The sequence below is a fragment of the Cyprinodon tularosa genome, unplaced genomic scaffold (genome assembly GCF_016077235.1).
Source record: "Cyprinodon tularosa strain WSP-4 unplaced genomic scaffold, ASM1607723v1 ctg274, whole genome shotgun sequence".
Classification (NCBI taxonomy): Eukaryota; Metazoa; Chordata; class Actinopteri; order Cyprinodontiformes; family Cyprinodontidae; genus Cyprinodon; species Cyprinodon tularosa.
The window spans coordinates 142,483-159,520 of NW_024038979.1; the positions used below are offsets into that span (position 1 = coordinate 142,483).

The 17,038-nt window shown below is 38.0% G+C and overlaps 1 protein-coding gene across 1 annotated transcript; it reads right to left on the minus strand.

Annotated features, from left to right (window-relative positions):
- Positions 1–4: 4 nt before the first annotated feature.
- napab (N-ethylmaleimide-sensitive factor attachment protein, alpha b) lies at positions 5–15,562 on the minus strand. Its single transcript, XM_038289976.1, has 11 exons — positions 15,339–15,562; positions 9,949–10,028; positions 9,748–9,864; positions 6,349–6,395; positions 6,171–6,248; positions 6,032–6,087; positions 5,787–5,871; positions 5,609–5,713; positions 5,454–5,522; positions 2,279–2,329; positions 5–1,069 (listed from the first exon to the last, which is right to left on the minus strand). Exons 1-11 carry the CDS (start codon positions 15,434–15,436, stop codon positions 968–970), a joined length of 888 nt encoding a protein of 295 aa, XP_038145904.1. The 5' UTR covers positions 15,437–15,562; the 3' UTR covers positions 5–967.
- Positions 15,563–17,038: the final 1,476 nt, after the last annotated feature.

Sequence of the window (17,038 nt, forward strand, 5' to 3'; positions counted from 1 at the left end):
CTGCTGCAGGTACACTCAGGTTTATTTAACAGGAAACAGACAAGCTTTTTAAGACCAAATGTTTCACAGGATCATCAGGAGGAGACGGCAGCACAGTGTCCGGATCTATAAAGCTTTTTTTTTTTCTTCTTTTAAATGTATTGCACCTCCAGCAGGCCATAAAAACAGATTCTTATCAGCCTGGTTACAAACGTGTTAAAAAACAAAAGTAAAACCATTCTTACACGGTAGAAAACTGCTTACTAAATCCACGAGTCGTTCCAAACCATGACTTCAAAGATCACTGCTTGTTTTCTTTTATCTTATCAGGAAACATATATGCAAAGTCACTGTTAATTATTCTACGAAGCATAATCACTACTGAATTCTAGCCAAATCCTGTCGTTCACAACCTGAGAGCAGCTTAAGGCAGAGGAGGGTTTAATTACTGTGGGAAAAACCTCGGACTCTTCAATCAGATCCTTTCTAATTAGACGTGCCTAAAGAGGACCTGCGGCGCTCCATTCAACAATGAAAACATCCAAATGTTACAGGTTCAGGCAGGCAACGCATTTCAGTTCCTTTAGTTTATTCTGGACAAATGAATCAAACTGTTAGCCTAGTTATCATTCTCTCATCCATCACAGTGAAAATAAAATTAAATCTTTATCATACAAGTGTGCTGGTATTATCATCATTCGGTATTGCATCCCAATTGTGAATATTCGGACCAGAACCAGGCCGACACCTGTTACAAAGTAAGTGTATAACTGATTCACTGGGTGCAAAGGAGCACTCAGGGAGATAGTGTTCATACGAATGATATAAAGACTTTTCTAAGGGAAATAAAAGGCAACAAAGACATATAGCGGAACAGCAGAAAACAGAGTACAACAGATCATAAAATGATGAATGCAGCGGGAACATGAGAGCCAGCTTGAAGGCAAAAATGAGGATGTAAGCTGTTTGCTGGAGGCTAGGAGTTGAATCAGCGGAGGTCGCTCTCGTCGTCCTGTATGGTCTTCTTGATGCGTAGGAGCATGGTGGTGAGCCACTGGTCCAAACGGGAGATGGTGTCGAACTCCTTCACCTGGAAATATTCCCAGAAAAACAAATAATCACATATGTTGATGAAAACAAAGGATCCTTGTTGAGCCCACACTGTTTTGTTAGGAAACAAACATGGGATGCATGAGGAAGTGAAATCCGAAACGTTCATGATGCTTTTGTTCACTCTAGTCAGTCATTTTAGAGCGTTTATGAACTAGTTCTATGATTATGTTGGTTAATGAAATTATCCATTTCAATTACAGTTAAATATTTATATAGATCATTAAATCTATGACTAATTATTCTGAGTAAATACAAACTGTCAACTGATGAGCTCATTCATAGTTTGAACGATGGCATCCAGACCAACAGGCCAACCCGATGTGACAATAATTCCCATGGCGCCTAAAAACTGGTTGAGTCGCCTTTAGCAAATACCAACAATTTTTTTCTTTGTTTATCTTTTGATATCACCCAGGCATTTTTAAACTATCTCACTGCCACCATTTTGATTGTTTTTTTCCCCTTCTGAAAAACAGCTGAAACACTATTGATCATATCAGACCTCAGGAAATGTTCCTTATCTTGAAGATCATTGTGTTTCAGCTAATATGAGGCACTTGTGTTCCTGTTCCTGTCAATAGTGATTTTGTACTTGGATTTCTATTATGGACGCGATGTTTACACATTTAACACTAAGCTTGCATAAGGTTAGTCGGCAGCTCTCTAAATGTTGTTCTAGGTTCTTTTGTGACGGATTATGGCTCCAAAATCCTCAGAAATGCATCTATAGTACTTTTCTACAGAGGAGGATTAGGACAGTTGAATAAAAGTATAAGTCCACTTAAAAATAACTATTTTTCTTGGAAGACTGGGATTAAATTAAGGATTTCTGTTTCACCTTGAATGTATTTTCACAAACAGTCTGAATAAACCATATCCTACGGCAAGCTGTTGTCATACAGTATAGGAAAGTTCTTTGGTGTGACTACAATGCCTTCCTGCAGACACACACCCAGAGTTTCAGAGCAGATAAATCTGCTGTTTGTCCATTAATATTTAGACCTAGTTGCACATCCTCAGTGCTTTTAATCATTTAAATTTGGGTGGCTGATTAATAAAACATTTATATGGTTCAACAACCTCAGAACACACGTTTATTGCTACTTTGCAATGTTTCCACACCTCTTACTGTAGATTTTATCAAATGTTGTTGCTAGGAGCAACACACTGCAGGCTGTTTACTCACCGCATCAGTGTAGGCTTCCACGTTCTGTTCTTCATATGCATCTAGAAGTTTCTGTTGGGACAAAATAATTGAAATACGGACTAAATAAAACTGCACTGGTAACTTCAGGCTTAAATTAATTGCATCTGATTCCAGCAGATTTTAATTCTAGTGTAGATATCAGCCTTCTCTTAATAACAAACAGATTTTTTCTCTACTGTTTAATAACGTTAAGCAGTAAAGTTGGAGAGAAAAGTTTCTTCAGGAATGGGACTGGTGCTTTAGTTAAACGGACAGGAGCCAGCAGCGCTCATGTTGAAGTCCTCTGAACTTGGATTAAACCTCTTTATTCCAGGAATTATTTCAAGTAAAACGTGTCAGGAAGCTTCTCTGTTGGCACAAAATAGAACAAATTTTCCCATTCAGCTTATTTTTTCTGGAAAAATTGTTGTTTTTAATCTTCCAAATATTTAAAAGAAGGATTTATAAGGGAAAATAACACAGGTCCACTGCTGTGTGTCCTTCAATGTCCTCTTCTTCCTCCAGGAAACTGCACTGGTGGCTTAGTGGTTAGACCCTTAATCCCTGATTGCTCCCCAGGCGCTGCACGGTGGCAGCCCACTGCTCCCCAAGCAGATGGGTTAAGATGCAGAATTGAATTTCTCCCTTGCGAGATCAATAAAGTTCAATTACTTTATTAATTATTATTATCATTATTATATGACCCTAAAACAATCCTGGATCAGAGGTGACCTTGGTTCCTGCTGGAATCTTCTGAGTCATTTTTTCCTTGCAGCTTCACCTCTCACCTTGAAATTCTTGATGATCCAGAAAAAACACGTTCTTTCTGCTGTAGTTTTCCGGTGACAATGTTTTCTTTTGTGTTTTGGCTCTGAAGCCTATTGGGTAACCGAGGCAGATTTTCCTTGACTGATGAGGTGTGTTTGTGTGACATTTAAAGCGTTGACAGACGGCTGAATTTTTAGCCGATATAGAAAATGGTTTGAGTAGAACTAAAAAATATGACACAGCAGCAAACTGAAATTAAAAAAAGATTGTGTCAAAGGAGAACATGCACCCTTCGTATCCCAACCCTCCCCTTAACTCGCTTTGACTTTCTCCTTCATTCAAACCACCATTATACTGAGTTTATTTTCCTAATGACAGAATTATGGAGTTAAGGACTCTAACAAAGTGAGGTCATTATAACCACTCGGCCTGCTTTATATTTATCATCCATTTGATGACATCACAGACCAAATAAAGTACCAAGACATTAAAAACCTGACTGCATTAAAAAACTAGATTTCCGAAACTGAATTTCCCTTTGAATTTCTCTTCGTCCTCTGGCATGGGAGCTGCCTTGGAGCTCGTCTGCCTGGCTGTGTGTTTCCTGGACGGGGCCGCCTTTTACAGCTGCTTTTTGTATCTCTGCTTCTGTCTCCTTGAACCCCAGTCGGCCTCGGCAGATGGCCGCTCACACTGAGCCTGGTTCTGCTGGAGGTTTCTTCCTGTTAAAAGGGAGTTTTTCCTCTCCACTGTTGCTACAAGCATGCTTAGTGTGGGAGATTGTATTTGAGTCAATGAGTCAATGCAATCAACTGGTTTTCCTTAGATAGAAAACTTTGCATCAATTTGACTGTATGATCTGGTTGAACTGTAAAGTGCCTTGAGATGACATGTGTTGTGAATTTGGCGCTATATAAATAAACTGAATTGAATTGAATTGAATTTGTGGTTATTAAAGTATGAATCCTCGAACCATCTGCAACTTTGTAAGATGAACCAAAAAATGTGAACTCCATGTTAGGATCCTGGTGAGATATCAGTGAATGGCCATCTGAAGCTCATCCTAAAACAACAGACACATTAAAACATTAATGTCTGTCTATGGTGTGATACTGCGGCTGATTGTGTCTCCAACAGAGACGTTTGCTACCTGTGGCTCTTTGGGCCTGAATGGCTTCAATGCAGGAATTTCTATTAATATTAAGGTAACTCTTTTTGTTATCTGATGGAAAACTAAATCCCTATTTGTCTTTATTTTTTTTTTCAAACATGATATTCAAGAATTAAGAAAACATATTGAGATGCATATATTCAAAGTTTCTATCTTAGTTGATAACACGCTGCTATCATTTAGCACATCTCTAATGTCGCTGCTATTTTCAAATATCCATTACTGTAAAAATGTCCACAGCTGTGTTTTTTTTTTAATTCTCCATATGCTCAGTTTTTATATTGTTAAAACATTTTACAGAACAGTATTTTTTTTGTGTCTTTTAACTCTTCACTATTATGTTATTGTTATAAATTTTTTCTAATGTCCACATTTGTGTGAAAATTTTTTCTATAATCTTTTTGCTGCCGCAACACCAGAATTTCCCCATTGTGGGACAATAAAGGGATTTTCTATTCTTGTCTATTCTATTCTAGATTTTTTTGCAAGTACTTTAATACCTTTTTTCTTCTAAAACCTTCAAGAAAAACAAAACAAAGCTTTAATTCTTCAATGTTCCAAAAATGAAATTTGATGAATTATCTTTACAAGTTGCGCAGATTTAATAGCTCTAAAAGCAATTTCACCAAGTATGATCAAGGGCAAAAATGCCTTTGGATTATGTCACCTAATGATTGCTGGTCTAACGGGAAGTGCTTCGCGAAAAAAGGAAACTTGCATGCAAGATTTTCAACAGGAGAATCTGTTTATTGTTGTCAATAAGGAAGCAGCGAGGTTCTAAAGCCACGCAGAGGTAACCGTTTTCCTCTGAACAAGTTAAATATTTGCTAAAGCTGACCAAAAGTCAGCCCGTAGCGTAAAGCAGCACAGGCGTGGGCAGCAGGTTCGTAATGTTCATCTGCAAGTGATTCAGTGTGAGAGAAGTTATGTCTGGAAAGTAGTCAGTCAGATGTTTCTATATTAATAATAATGCTATTTTTCTTTTATTAATCCCAGTTGGGAAATTAGTTCTCTGCATTCAACCCATCCTAGCAATCTAAACATAATTTCAAAAGTTGGAGTCCAACTACTGCACTGGACTAGTTATACTTCTTTAACTTTATCCAATGTGATGGAAACAAATGAATTCCCTTCGGGCTCCATTTTACCTGGTTTTGACCAACATGCATTTTCTAAAAGCATAGAAATACACACTGGGAAAGATTTATACACAAAGAAAAAAGGACTAAAGCCTACCTTCAACAGCTTGCACTCTCTGGAGTCTGAAAATGCTGGGAACATTTCTTCATACTTCTGCATGGCGAGCTGAGTGGATAACAGGGAGGAAGTTATATCAGAGGCTCAGGAAATGGTGGCTACATGGTACACAGATTCTCCGTAACTATACTCACCTTTGCATTTAGCATGTCTACACAAAAGTGACACAGCGCCGCCTTGAAGAAGTGATCCTTGGCACTGTATTTCAGCAGCGTACTGTCCATTGCATATGTTCCCACCTGAAAACCAGAGTTAAAACTTATTTTGCGGCACTTAGTTCACTAGGTTAGCTGTTACTGTTCATCATCTCACCTGTTCATAGATCTCTATAGCCTTTTGATACTGCTCCAGCTGAGCTGCATAGGTCGCAACTTTCAAAAGGCACTTGTTTGCTGAGCTGAACAAAGAAAAATCAGCAATCGTCTTGTTAAATAAAACCAAAAATATTTAAAAAAAGGAAAAAAGAACACATTCATTAAGAACAAATATTGAGTAATATGTAGAAAAATGTTTAGAAATAAAAAAATAGAAACATGTAGCATATTTAAAATATTCACCTGGTGGATTCTTCACCTTTATAATAATCTGCAGCTTGTTCATAATGAGCAATGGCCTGTAAATTAAATATTTTTATCAATAAAATAAGCAGAATTAGAACTAAAACCAAAAGGTCTGTTTGCTTGATTTTAACCTGACCTTGTCGATGTCCACCAACTCCGTCTCATATATCTCTGCAATGGTGATGTGATGTTTTGCTGCGATGGTGAAACGACCCTGAAAACACACACGGGAAACAAAGGAAATTCAGATGTAATAATTTGATGTTAACCCTAAGTTAATAATAAAAGAAGACGCTTGGAGTAGAAAAACTCACCATATCGGTGTAAATTTCGATAGCTCGGTTTAAGCAGTTGATGGCCTCTGTTGAGAGAGGAAGTATTAAGAAAGAGAAATTAAAGCAGAGGAATAACATGAAAAATCATTCTGAAATTATTTTGAGGAAGATGTTTTAGTTCATTATTCTCAAACAATAAGAGACCTAGAATGCATCTTCATTACTTACTTTTATCAATCATGAATCTTATTTTAGTTTTGTTTGTTAGTTTATTTTCAAATTAATAAAAAAGAGCAAAAGAAACAGATAAAAAAAATGTATGCAGTAAATTAATATTTCAGAACATTCACTGCTTAATGCTTGAAGTATGAAGCATAAAATAGTGTAATTTATAGTTTCATTTAAAAATAAAATATAATTTTAAAGAGCTGTTTTTTTCCCCTCTCTTTCCAATGTGTTCTTCTATCACTTTGTAACCTTTAGTATTATGTGCTGCTCCCAGACCCTGTGCAACTGATTAAATATTATATTAACACACGTAATGCATTTTTATGGCACTATATTAGCTTACTATAACTGCACTTCAAACAGTACTTTGCTGTATAGATATTCTACACTGATACTGTGATGACAAGTTTTTTTTTACATAATATGTAGCTATAGTACATACATTTTGAAATTACATTAGATTATCGATTTCTTTACGGTTAATATTCATCCCCAAAAAAGTCTAGGGTAAGGGGACAAAAAAGAAAACATTGATATGCTGAAATTTATTGATTTTGCCAACAATTTTGACTGTGGTGGAGGCCGCCATTTTTATAATGTAGTTTTTACTGTGCTACCTTGACTCGGCGCAGGTGGTGGTAGACAGAACAATAGGCATTAATGACATCACAGCTGGACAACATAAATCTTTATATATCTTATTTACATAACATACACTATATTGCCAAAAGTATTTGCTCACCCATCCAAATTATTGGAATCAGGTGTTCCAATCACTTCCATGGCCACAGGTGTATAAATTCAAGCACCTAGGCATGCAGACTGTTTTTACAAACATTTGTGAAAGAATGGGTCGCTCTCAGGAGCTCAGTGAATTCCAGCGTGGAACTGTGATAGGATGCCACCTGTGCAACAAATCCAGTCGTGAAATTTCCTCGCTCCTAAATATTCCACAGTCAACTGTCAGCTCTATTATAAGAAAATGGAAGTGTTTGGGAACGACAGCAACTCAGCCACGAAGTGGTAGGCCACGTAAACTGACGGAGCGGGGTCAGCGGATGCTGACGCGCATAGTGCGAAGAGGTCGCCAACTTTCTGCAGAGTCAATCACTACAGACCTCCAAACTTCATGTGGCCTTCAGATTAGCTCAAGAACAGTGCGCAGAGAGCTTCACGGAATGGGTTTCCATGGTCGAGCAGCTGCATCCAAGCCATACATCACCAAGTGCAATGCAAAGCGTCGGATGCGGTGGTGTAAAGCACGCCGCCACTGGACTCTAGAGCAGTGGAGACGCGTTCTCTGGAGTGACGAATCGCGCTTCTCCATCTGGCAATCTGATGGACGGGTCTGGGTTTGGCGGTTGCCAGGAGAACGGTACTTGTCTGACTGCATTGTGCCAAGTGTAAAGTTTGGTGGAGGGGGGATTATGGTGTGGGGTTGTTTTTCAGGAGCTGGGCTTGGCCCCTTAGTTCCAGTGAAAGGAACTCTGAATGCTTCAGCATACCAAGACATTTTGGACAATTCCATGCTCCCAACTTTGTGGGAACAGTTTGGAGCTGGCCCCTTCCTCTTCCAACATGACTGTGCACCAGTGCACAAAGCAAGGTCCATAAAGACATGGATGACAGAGTCTGGTGTGGATGAACTTGACTGGCCTGCACAGAGTCCTGACCTCAACCCGATAGAACACCTTTGGGATGAATTAGAGCGGAGACTGAGAGCCAGGCCTTCTCGTCCAACATCAGTGTGCAACCTCACAAATGCGCTTCTGGAAGAATGGTCAAAAATTCCCATAAACACACTCCTAAACCTTGTGGACAGCCTTCCCAGAAGAGTTGAAGCTGTTCTAGCTGCAAAGGGTGGACCGACGTCATATTGAACCCTATGGATTAGGAACGGGATGTCACTTAAGCTCATATGTGAGTCAAGGCAGGTGAGCAAATACTTTTGGCAATATAGTGTATTTATCCAAATATAAAGCTGCTCTAAAGAGCTAGAAGTCCCTTTAGTGACAGACTTCTGCACCCTGGGTGCACAAAGCTGCATTATTACGTATCCTTCCTCTTAGCAGTTGTACTTTAGTTTATAACCATCCCTCCTCCGAACAAACCATAAATGTTTACATCCTTGATGTTTTAGTATACTTTTCGATTATTCAAATATTGTTTTTTATGCAGAGATATGTATAGCTGTTTTGTTTATTTAAATAATCTCACTCAGATAACCATCACTTATAGATTTATAAACTCTGTTGTCTTTTTTCTTTACCTTTATTTTGCTGTTTCCAACCTTTTTTATTTATCCTCCACTACTAGACCTGAACACCCCCACAGTTGGACAATAAAAGATATTTCTATTTCTTATATTGTTCTGACAGTAAGTAGCGGTGTTGTCAACTAATACCTCCAATTTACAAACATGTTTTATTAAAAAATCATGTTTTAATAAAACTTTCATGTTGAATTCCTCCTCTAAGAGGAGAAAATCAACTTTAAAGTTGGTCGTGACTGAAGCTCCATGAAGTTTATGTATTTAGTACAACTACTCATGGGGATGAAAAAATACATGGCAGCAAAGTTTCTTATAGTAACACATCATAAGTAAAACTTCCTTTCTGATGGCAACTTTCTTGTAAGCTCAAAGTAAAAACAATCACAGCATTTAGAAATGTGCAACATCACCAGATTCAGAGCTGCTACAAAGGAAAATACCTCCTTGGTTTGCCTGCCACCTGATGGTGAAAAATGGTACTGCAGCTTATATAAACTGGTACTTTTATCCAGCAGCTATATTCTATTATAAATCCAAGACCCGATTACTTAGAAGGCAGTGAAAATTGAAAACCCTCAAAAGATCTATTCTAACATTTACTGGAGAAATAAAGCTTTGGGTCATAACAATCAAAACCCACCCTACATTCAAAAACAGATGGTCACCCACTCCTACAGAACTCCCCCAGAAGGCAATCTAAAAAGCCAGACACATTCATTCCACCCATGAACTTCAAAATGCTATGAACAAACCAGCTTAAATAATTAACATTATCCACAGCAGAAGTGTGTAGAGACCTGCTTTGCTTTCTTTGAAGTGATGCTCTGTATTATAAAAAATAATGCACAATATTTTCAAACCAATGCTCCTTCACGGTTTGTAAAGTTCAGTGCAGTCTCCACGAGCCACTCATCCTGTATCACATAACCAAGACTCACCTTGTGGATCGGCTTTTTTGAACGCGTTTCCAGCATCTATCAGGTTCGTTGCTGCATCGTGTTTGCTCTGCATTTGCAGGTGAAGATGAGCAGCTTTGGAGAATGCATTTCCTGCAGCTGAGAGGAAACAGTGGCACGTTAAAGGGGGGGATCATGAAAAACATTGTGGAAAAGAAAAAATGATGTTGATGCTTCTCTTACCACACCAGTTCTTGGCCATCTTGTACATGTTGGCTGCTCTGACATACATGTCACAGGCCTCCTCCAACTTGGAGGAACTCCTGGAAAACAGCACAAACATGATGACATGGATGGATAAATTATATTGTCAGCACCAGAATCCTGTCCATCTTAGTTACGTTTAATTACCCGGATAATATTTTGCTGTTAACATCTCTTCTATAAAAAGTCTCTTGAGTTTAATTTCATTGAATTTATCTATGTATTTGACAGGGATGTGTACATTAATAGCATTGCTGCAAACGCAGCAGAATTAGCCAAAGGACTTCAGTCGTCCCCAGACAGATCTGAAAAATGTCAGTTTGTTTTTAAGGAATACGGATCTATATGTGATTTTGGCTTCCTACAGTTGTTTTTTTATTACATGTTTTACAACAAAATAGCAATACTAATAATAATAATAAAAAAAAAACTAAGTGTCTTGCAGCGGAAGCATTTTGAAAATACATCTCTTGTTTCCCGGTTGATATGGATTCCTTTTGTCGCTTTCTTGTTTCTTTTTAATAAAAAGACAAATTAAACAAAATTAACAAAAATGTGCTGCAGCTGATGAGAATCTGCACTTTGGATTGAACAAGTTTATCCTTAAAACTTTCTTATTTGATCAAATACTAACGTACCATCAACAACAAAGGCCGAAATGACTAAAAGAGGGAAAGAGGACCTGAAAGATTTAGATGCCCTCAGTGGGATTGTTCTTTTATTCCTTCTATCCTGCTAAAAAATCTTTAAAATTTACTATTAAAAAATAGTGTTGTCAAAAGTATCGATACTGAAAAGTTGTATCCGGATACAATACTCATTTTCAAAAGTATCAATACAGTGCCACAACCAGTGGCACCTAAACATTCATTCATTTTATGCGCAGATTAGAGGAAAATGCACTTTCTGAACACTGTGTGATTGAATAATTCTGTGCACTTTTCGGTTTCAGACTTTTTTCTGTAACAGGTGCAGCTGCTGAGAATTATTTTTGTTTTATAACTGGTTTGGCTAGTGTCATTGTTATGTGTGTAAAGCATAGCCAAGGAAGGAATATTGTTTATTGTATTTATCTATTTATTGTATTTTGTTTATTAATGAAAAAATTTCTGTTGAATTTTGGAGTCGTTTTTATCCTTGTGGTATTGAAAATGACATCGAGTATCGAATATTTTACTTAGTATCGGTATCGAGTTGAAAAGTTTATTATCGTGACAACTCTAATCTGTATTTTTCTGTGTCTTTCTATATCTGTATCTCGTGAAGTGAGAAACGGCCCTGTTGTTTCAAAACGGTTGTTCTGTTCCGGAACACTCTTCTTCTTCTTGCGTTGTTTCAAAACGGTTGTTCTGTTCCGGAACACTCTTCTTCTTCTTGTGTTGTTTCAAAACGGTTGTTCTGTTCCGGAACACTCTTCTTCGTCTTGCGTTGTTTCAAAACGGTTGTTCTGTTTCGGAACACTCTTCTTCTTCTTGTGTTGTTTCAAAACGGTTGTTCTGTTCCGGAACACTCTTCTTCTTCTTGCGTTGTTTCAAAACGGTTGTTCTGTTCCGGAACACTCTTCTTCGTCTTGCGTCGTTTCAAAACGGTTGTTCTGTTCCGGAACACTCTTCTTCTTCTTGCGTTGTTTCAAAACGGTTGTTCTGTTCCGGAACACTCTTCTTCGTCTTGCGTTGTTTCAAAACGGTTGTTCTGTTCCGGAACACTCTTCTTCTTCTTGCGTTGTTTCAAAACGGTTGTTCTGTTCCGGAACACTCTTCTTCTTCTTGCGTTGTTTCAAAACGGTTGTTCTGTTCCGGAACACTCTTCTTCTTCTTGTGTTGTTTCAAAACGGTTGTTCTGTTCCGGAACACTCTTCTTCGTCTTGCGTTGTTTCAAAACGGTTGTTCTGTTCCGGAACACTCTTCTTCTTCTTGCGTTGTTTCAAAACGGTTGTTCTGTTCCGGAACACTCTTCTTCGTCTTGCGTTGTTTCAAAACGGTTGTTCTGTTCCGGAACACTCTTCTTCGTCTTGCGTTGTTTCAAAACGGTTGTTCTGTTCCGGAACACTCTTCTTCGTCTTGCGTTGTTTCAAAACGGCCCTTCTGTTCCGGAACACTCTTCTTCGTCTTGCGTTGTTTCAAAACGGTTGTTCTGTTCCGGAACACTCTTCTTCGTCTTGCGTTGTTTCAAAACGGTTGTTCTGTTCCGGAACACTCTTCTTCGTCTTGCGTTGTTTCAAAACGGTTGTTCTGTTTCGGAACACTCTTCTTCGTCTTGCGTTGTTTCAAAACGGTTGTTCTGTTCCGGAACACTCTTCTTCCTCTTGCGTTGTTTCAAAACGGCCCTTCTGTTCCGGAACACTCTTCTTCGTCTTGCGTTGTTTCAAAACGGCCCTTCTGTTCCGGAACACTCTTCTTCGTCTTGCGTTGTTTCAAAACGGCCCTTCTGTTCCGGAACACTCTTCTTCGTCTTGCGTTGTTTCAAAACGGTTGTTCTGTTCCGGAACACTCTTCTTCGTCTTGCGTTGTTTCAAAACGGTTGTTCTGTTCCGGAACACTCTTCTTCGTCTTGCGTTGTTTCAAAACGGTTGTTCTGTTCCGGAACACTCTTCTTCTTCTTGCGTTGTTTCAAAACGGTTGTTCTGTTCCGGAACACTCTTCTTCTTCTTGCGTTGTTTCAAAACGGTTGTTCTGTTCCGGAACACTCTTCTTCGTCTTGCGTTGTTTCAAAACGGTTGTTCTGTTCCGGAACACTCTTCTTCTTCTTGCGTTGTTTCAAAACGGTTGTTCTGTTCCGGAACACTCTTCTTCGTCTTGCGTTGTTTCAAAACGGTTGTTCTGTTCCGGAACACTCTTCTTCGTCTTGCGTTGTTTCAAAACGGTTGTTCTGTTCCGGAACACTCTTCTTCTTGCGTTGTTTCAAAACGGTTGTTCTGTTCCGGAACACTCTTCTTCGTCTTGCGTCGTTTCAAAACGGTTGTTCTGTTCCGGAACACTCTTCTTCGTCTTGCGTTGTTTCAAAACGGTTGTTCTGTTCCGGAACACTCTTCTTCTTCTTGCGTTGTTTCAAAACGGTTGTTCTGTTCCGGAACACTCTTCTTCTTCTTGTGTTGTTTCAAAACGGTTGTTCTGTTCCGGAACACTCTTCTTCTTCTTGTGTTGTTTCAAAACGGTTGTTCTGTTCCGGAACACTCTTCTTCTTCTTGCGTTGTTTCAAAACGGTTGTTCTGTTCCGGAACACTCTTCTTCGTCTTGCGTTGTTTCAAAACGGTTGTTCTGTTTCGGAACACTCTTCTTCTGTTGTTTCAAAACGGTTGTTCTGTTCCGGAACACTCTTCTTCTGTTGTTTCAAAACGGTTGTTCTGTTCCGGAACACTCTTCTTCTTCTGTTGTTTCAAAACGGTTGTTCTTTCTGTATCTTTGTGTCTTTCCATATCTGTATTAGGGTTGTCAAAAGTATCGATACTCAAAAAAGTAACGATACTGAAAAGTTGTATCCGGATACAATACTCATTTTCAAAAGTATTGATACAGTGCTACCACCAGTGGCACCTAAACAGTCATTCATCTTATGCGCAGATTAGAGGGAAATGCACTTTCTGAACACTGTGGGATTGAATAATTCTGTGCACTTTTCGGTTTCAGACTTTTTTCTGTAACAGGTGCAGCTGCTGAGAATTATTTTTGTTTTATAACTGGTTTGGCTAGTGTCATTGTTATGTGTGTAAAGCATAGCCAAGGAAGGAACACTTAATTTTAATTTTGTAAGTTTTTTATCAAGCTTGCTTAATATTGTGCACAGCATACAACCTCAAAATATTGTTTATTGTATTTATTTATCTATTTATTGTATTTTGTTTATTAATGAAAAAATTTCTGTTGAATTTTGGAGTCGTTTTTATCCTTGTGGTATTGAAAATGACATCGAGTATCGAATATTTTACTTAGTATCGGTATCGAGTTGAAAAGTTTAGTATCGTAACAACTCTATTAAAAAAACATCATCAACAATTTTTCTAAATAGCCTCATGCAAAAGACACAAATGTAAAATAGCAATTTGTGAAACTGCAGTAAATTCATAATACTGTGTAAGTTTTGAGTTATATGTTTTATTTGTCTTATATTTTGCTTCAAAGGGACCATCATAAAGGCAACCTTATGACTGACCTTATCAGTCATATTTTTGGTGAGTCTTAAAACAACAAGGTCATTCTTTAAAAATCCAAAACTGTTTTTGAAATGATGCATTTATTAAAAACACTTTAACTCTGACCGTTGACCATGAAAGTATCAACCAGTGCCTGAACTAAAAGAAGAATTTGGTCCTTCATACGACAGACAACTTGGTATGATGAATAGTATCATATAGCACCAGTATCTTCGGGAATTTTTTATTTTTTTTTAAAGATCTAACACAGTTTGACTACAGGCGACAGCAGCAAAAACAGTTAAACTCCAGCAACGTGCAATCATGGTGCTGAGAGTAAAAGGATCAGCTGAAACACAGAATGATGACTTTGCTGTTGCAATGCAGCAACGATGGCGGACTTTTGCCTCTCTGTAGCTTGGAGTTTGCAAGTTCTCCCTGTGCATGTGGAGGTTTTTTCTGGGTACACCAGCTTCCTGTGTGATGTGCAGGATGTGTGTGTGGCTGCCTATTTGTTAGCTTTTTTCTACCTGCTCCTTTAACTAGGATGCACCCTGCCTCATGCTTTAAGATTAATTGAAGTCTTTAATCTTCATGGTTGTTAGATGTTGGGTTTTGTTCAGTGCGATCATTTTTTTATTGGTTGCTTTTTTATGGGTATATGGCAAACCATTTTTTTTTTATTGCATCTGCAATATTGGAACCAACTGGTTTTACTACGTTAAATAACAACTAAAAATGAATAAAATTAGGAGGGTTTGTGAGCCTTCAATAATTTCTGAAAAAATTAATATAACATTTTTTAGTTTGTTACTGTGATCAAATGTGACTTGCATGTGACGTGTAGAGAAAGACTTTACCGTTAGGGGGCGCTACGTTAAATAAAGTGTCCGTACATGTTAAATTGTATACAGTAAACGTCCTTTAGGTCACATTTAAGCAATCAAAAATACACTACTGTATCCAATGCTGCGAATAAATGGGCTCCCAACAGTTTATGTTGCTGTTGTCAGTGGCAAAAATAAAATATTACAAGCCGCCGTTTCCATGTTCAGTTTCTGTCTGAGAAAGTTCATTTTAAACATTAATTAAAAACCCGTCGCGTTAAACACGCTGACTTAACATTATATTACTGACAGCTGCGGTAACGTTTAATGTTTTGCCTTCAGATGTGATGCTAACTGTGCAGCTAATCACCTTCCGCATAGTTGGCCCTCATAGGCTAACTGTCAACACTCACCCAAACAACGAGCCGAAAAACGACTGAGAAGACTTCATCTTCTTCTCTGCCTCCGCTATTAACGCCGCGGCTTCCTTCTCTTTCCCGCTATTGTCCATTTTTGCTAGATTTCCCCCAAACAGTCCGGAGGGGCGAGATATTGCGAAAGTCAACAAACTTTGCTAACGAGTGCTAGCATGAGCAGTGTCACATCACCAACTACAGGCGAGCCAGTGTCACGTGACAGCTGCTGCGTTCAGGAGCTCTTTGTAAACACGGACACGGTAAATTCCCCATAGATGTCATATTTTTAAGAAGGGCCTCTGCGAAACTTTTAGAAATCTTCTGATATTATTTCAGTTTAATATGGGGAAAAAGTCAGAATTCGGACTTTAATCTGAGAATTCTGACTTTAATCTGAGAATTCTGACTTTAATCTCAGAATTCTGACTTTTTTCTCAGAATTTTGACTTTAATCTCAGAATTCTGACTTTTTTCTCAGAATTCTGACTGAATTCTGAAAGCTAACAGACATATTAGCAACAAGCTGTAGCCATGTCTGTTTTAGAGACTAAACCAGCTCTCTTTTTTTAATAACCTTCTGCTCCTCCATTAATGAAATAGCATCAACGGGGACCCCTTGGGCGCGTAAAAAGTTGTCTAATTTCGTCATTTCTCCACCAATGTGTTTTTGGCCCTCCCAAACAACTCACATCTTTGTCAGTGAAGCTGAGTGCACCCACATCTCTTCCTTGATGGTGCCCATCTAAATTAAGATCCAAAATTCAGAGATTGGAGTCAGAATTCTGAGATTAAAGTCAGAATTCAGATTTCTTTTTTTCTCATATTATACTGAAATAAAATTTTAAAATCAGTTAACTTATTTTTTTTCAGTGGCCCTAATCCTCTTCCGTACACTTCACTCAATTGTACTATTATATATAACATTTAAATTCATCTCAGAAACTGTCCATTATTTAAAGAATATTGTGTCCACACTCCTGTTAAAATAGCATCATAGATACAGAGGTGTACAGTTGGGTAATCACACAAAACTTTCAAAAAGCTGTATATTTATGCATAAAACACAAAAAATTAGTGCTATACAGAAACGAAAATGAATGTAGAAAACCTCAGATTTGTTGGGAGCAGATTATGAAGGTTAACACGGGAGGGAGATCAACACTCTTTTTCAGCATGAAACTTCCTCTCCTCCCCAAAACAGCTTGATTCAGAAAATGACTTGTGAAAGGAAAGTTATATCGAAGAATGTCCAAAAAGAGGCCTAACTGGCAACCATTCAGCAAGAAAGAAAAACAACGGAAAGGAGATTTGCATAAGCTAAGTGAGATCAAAATTACACAGTTTATCAAAAACATTAATGATTTTCCTAGATTATTTGTCATACTGTATTTTAAAGCACTGAAATATGGTCCAAATTTGTTAAATTAGCCAACACAGCTGTCTTTTAAAGGGAACTGCGATTTTTGAGGAGAATAGTAATCATATTTAATAAACAATGTTAGGTGCTCAAACCTTTTTGCTTGGAAAAATATAAGGTAGGTTTATATGCATAAATGTTCTCTTTTTATCAGTCATTTCTATTCTAGTTTCTCTGTTTTATATCCTTTCAAACATAAATAGATAACAATATACACCCTTCCTACGCGCCACACACATTTTATGGAATTACATATAATAGAAACCTCAGAGGTTTACTA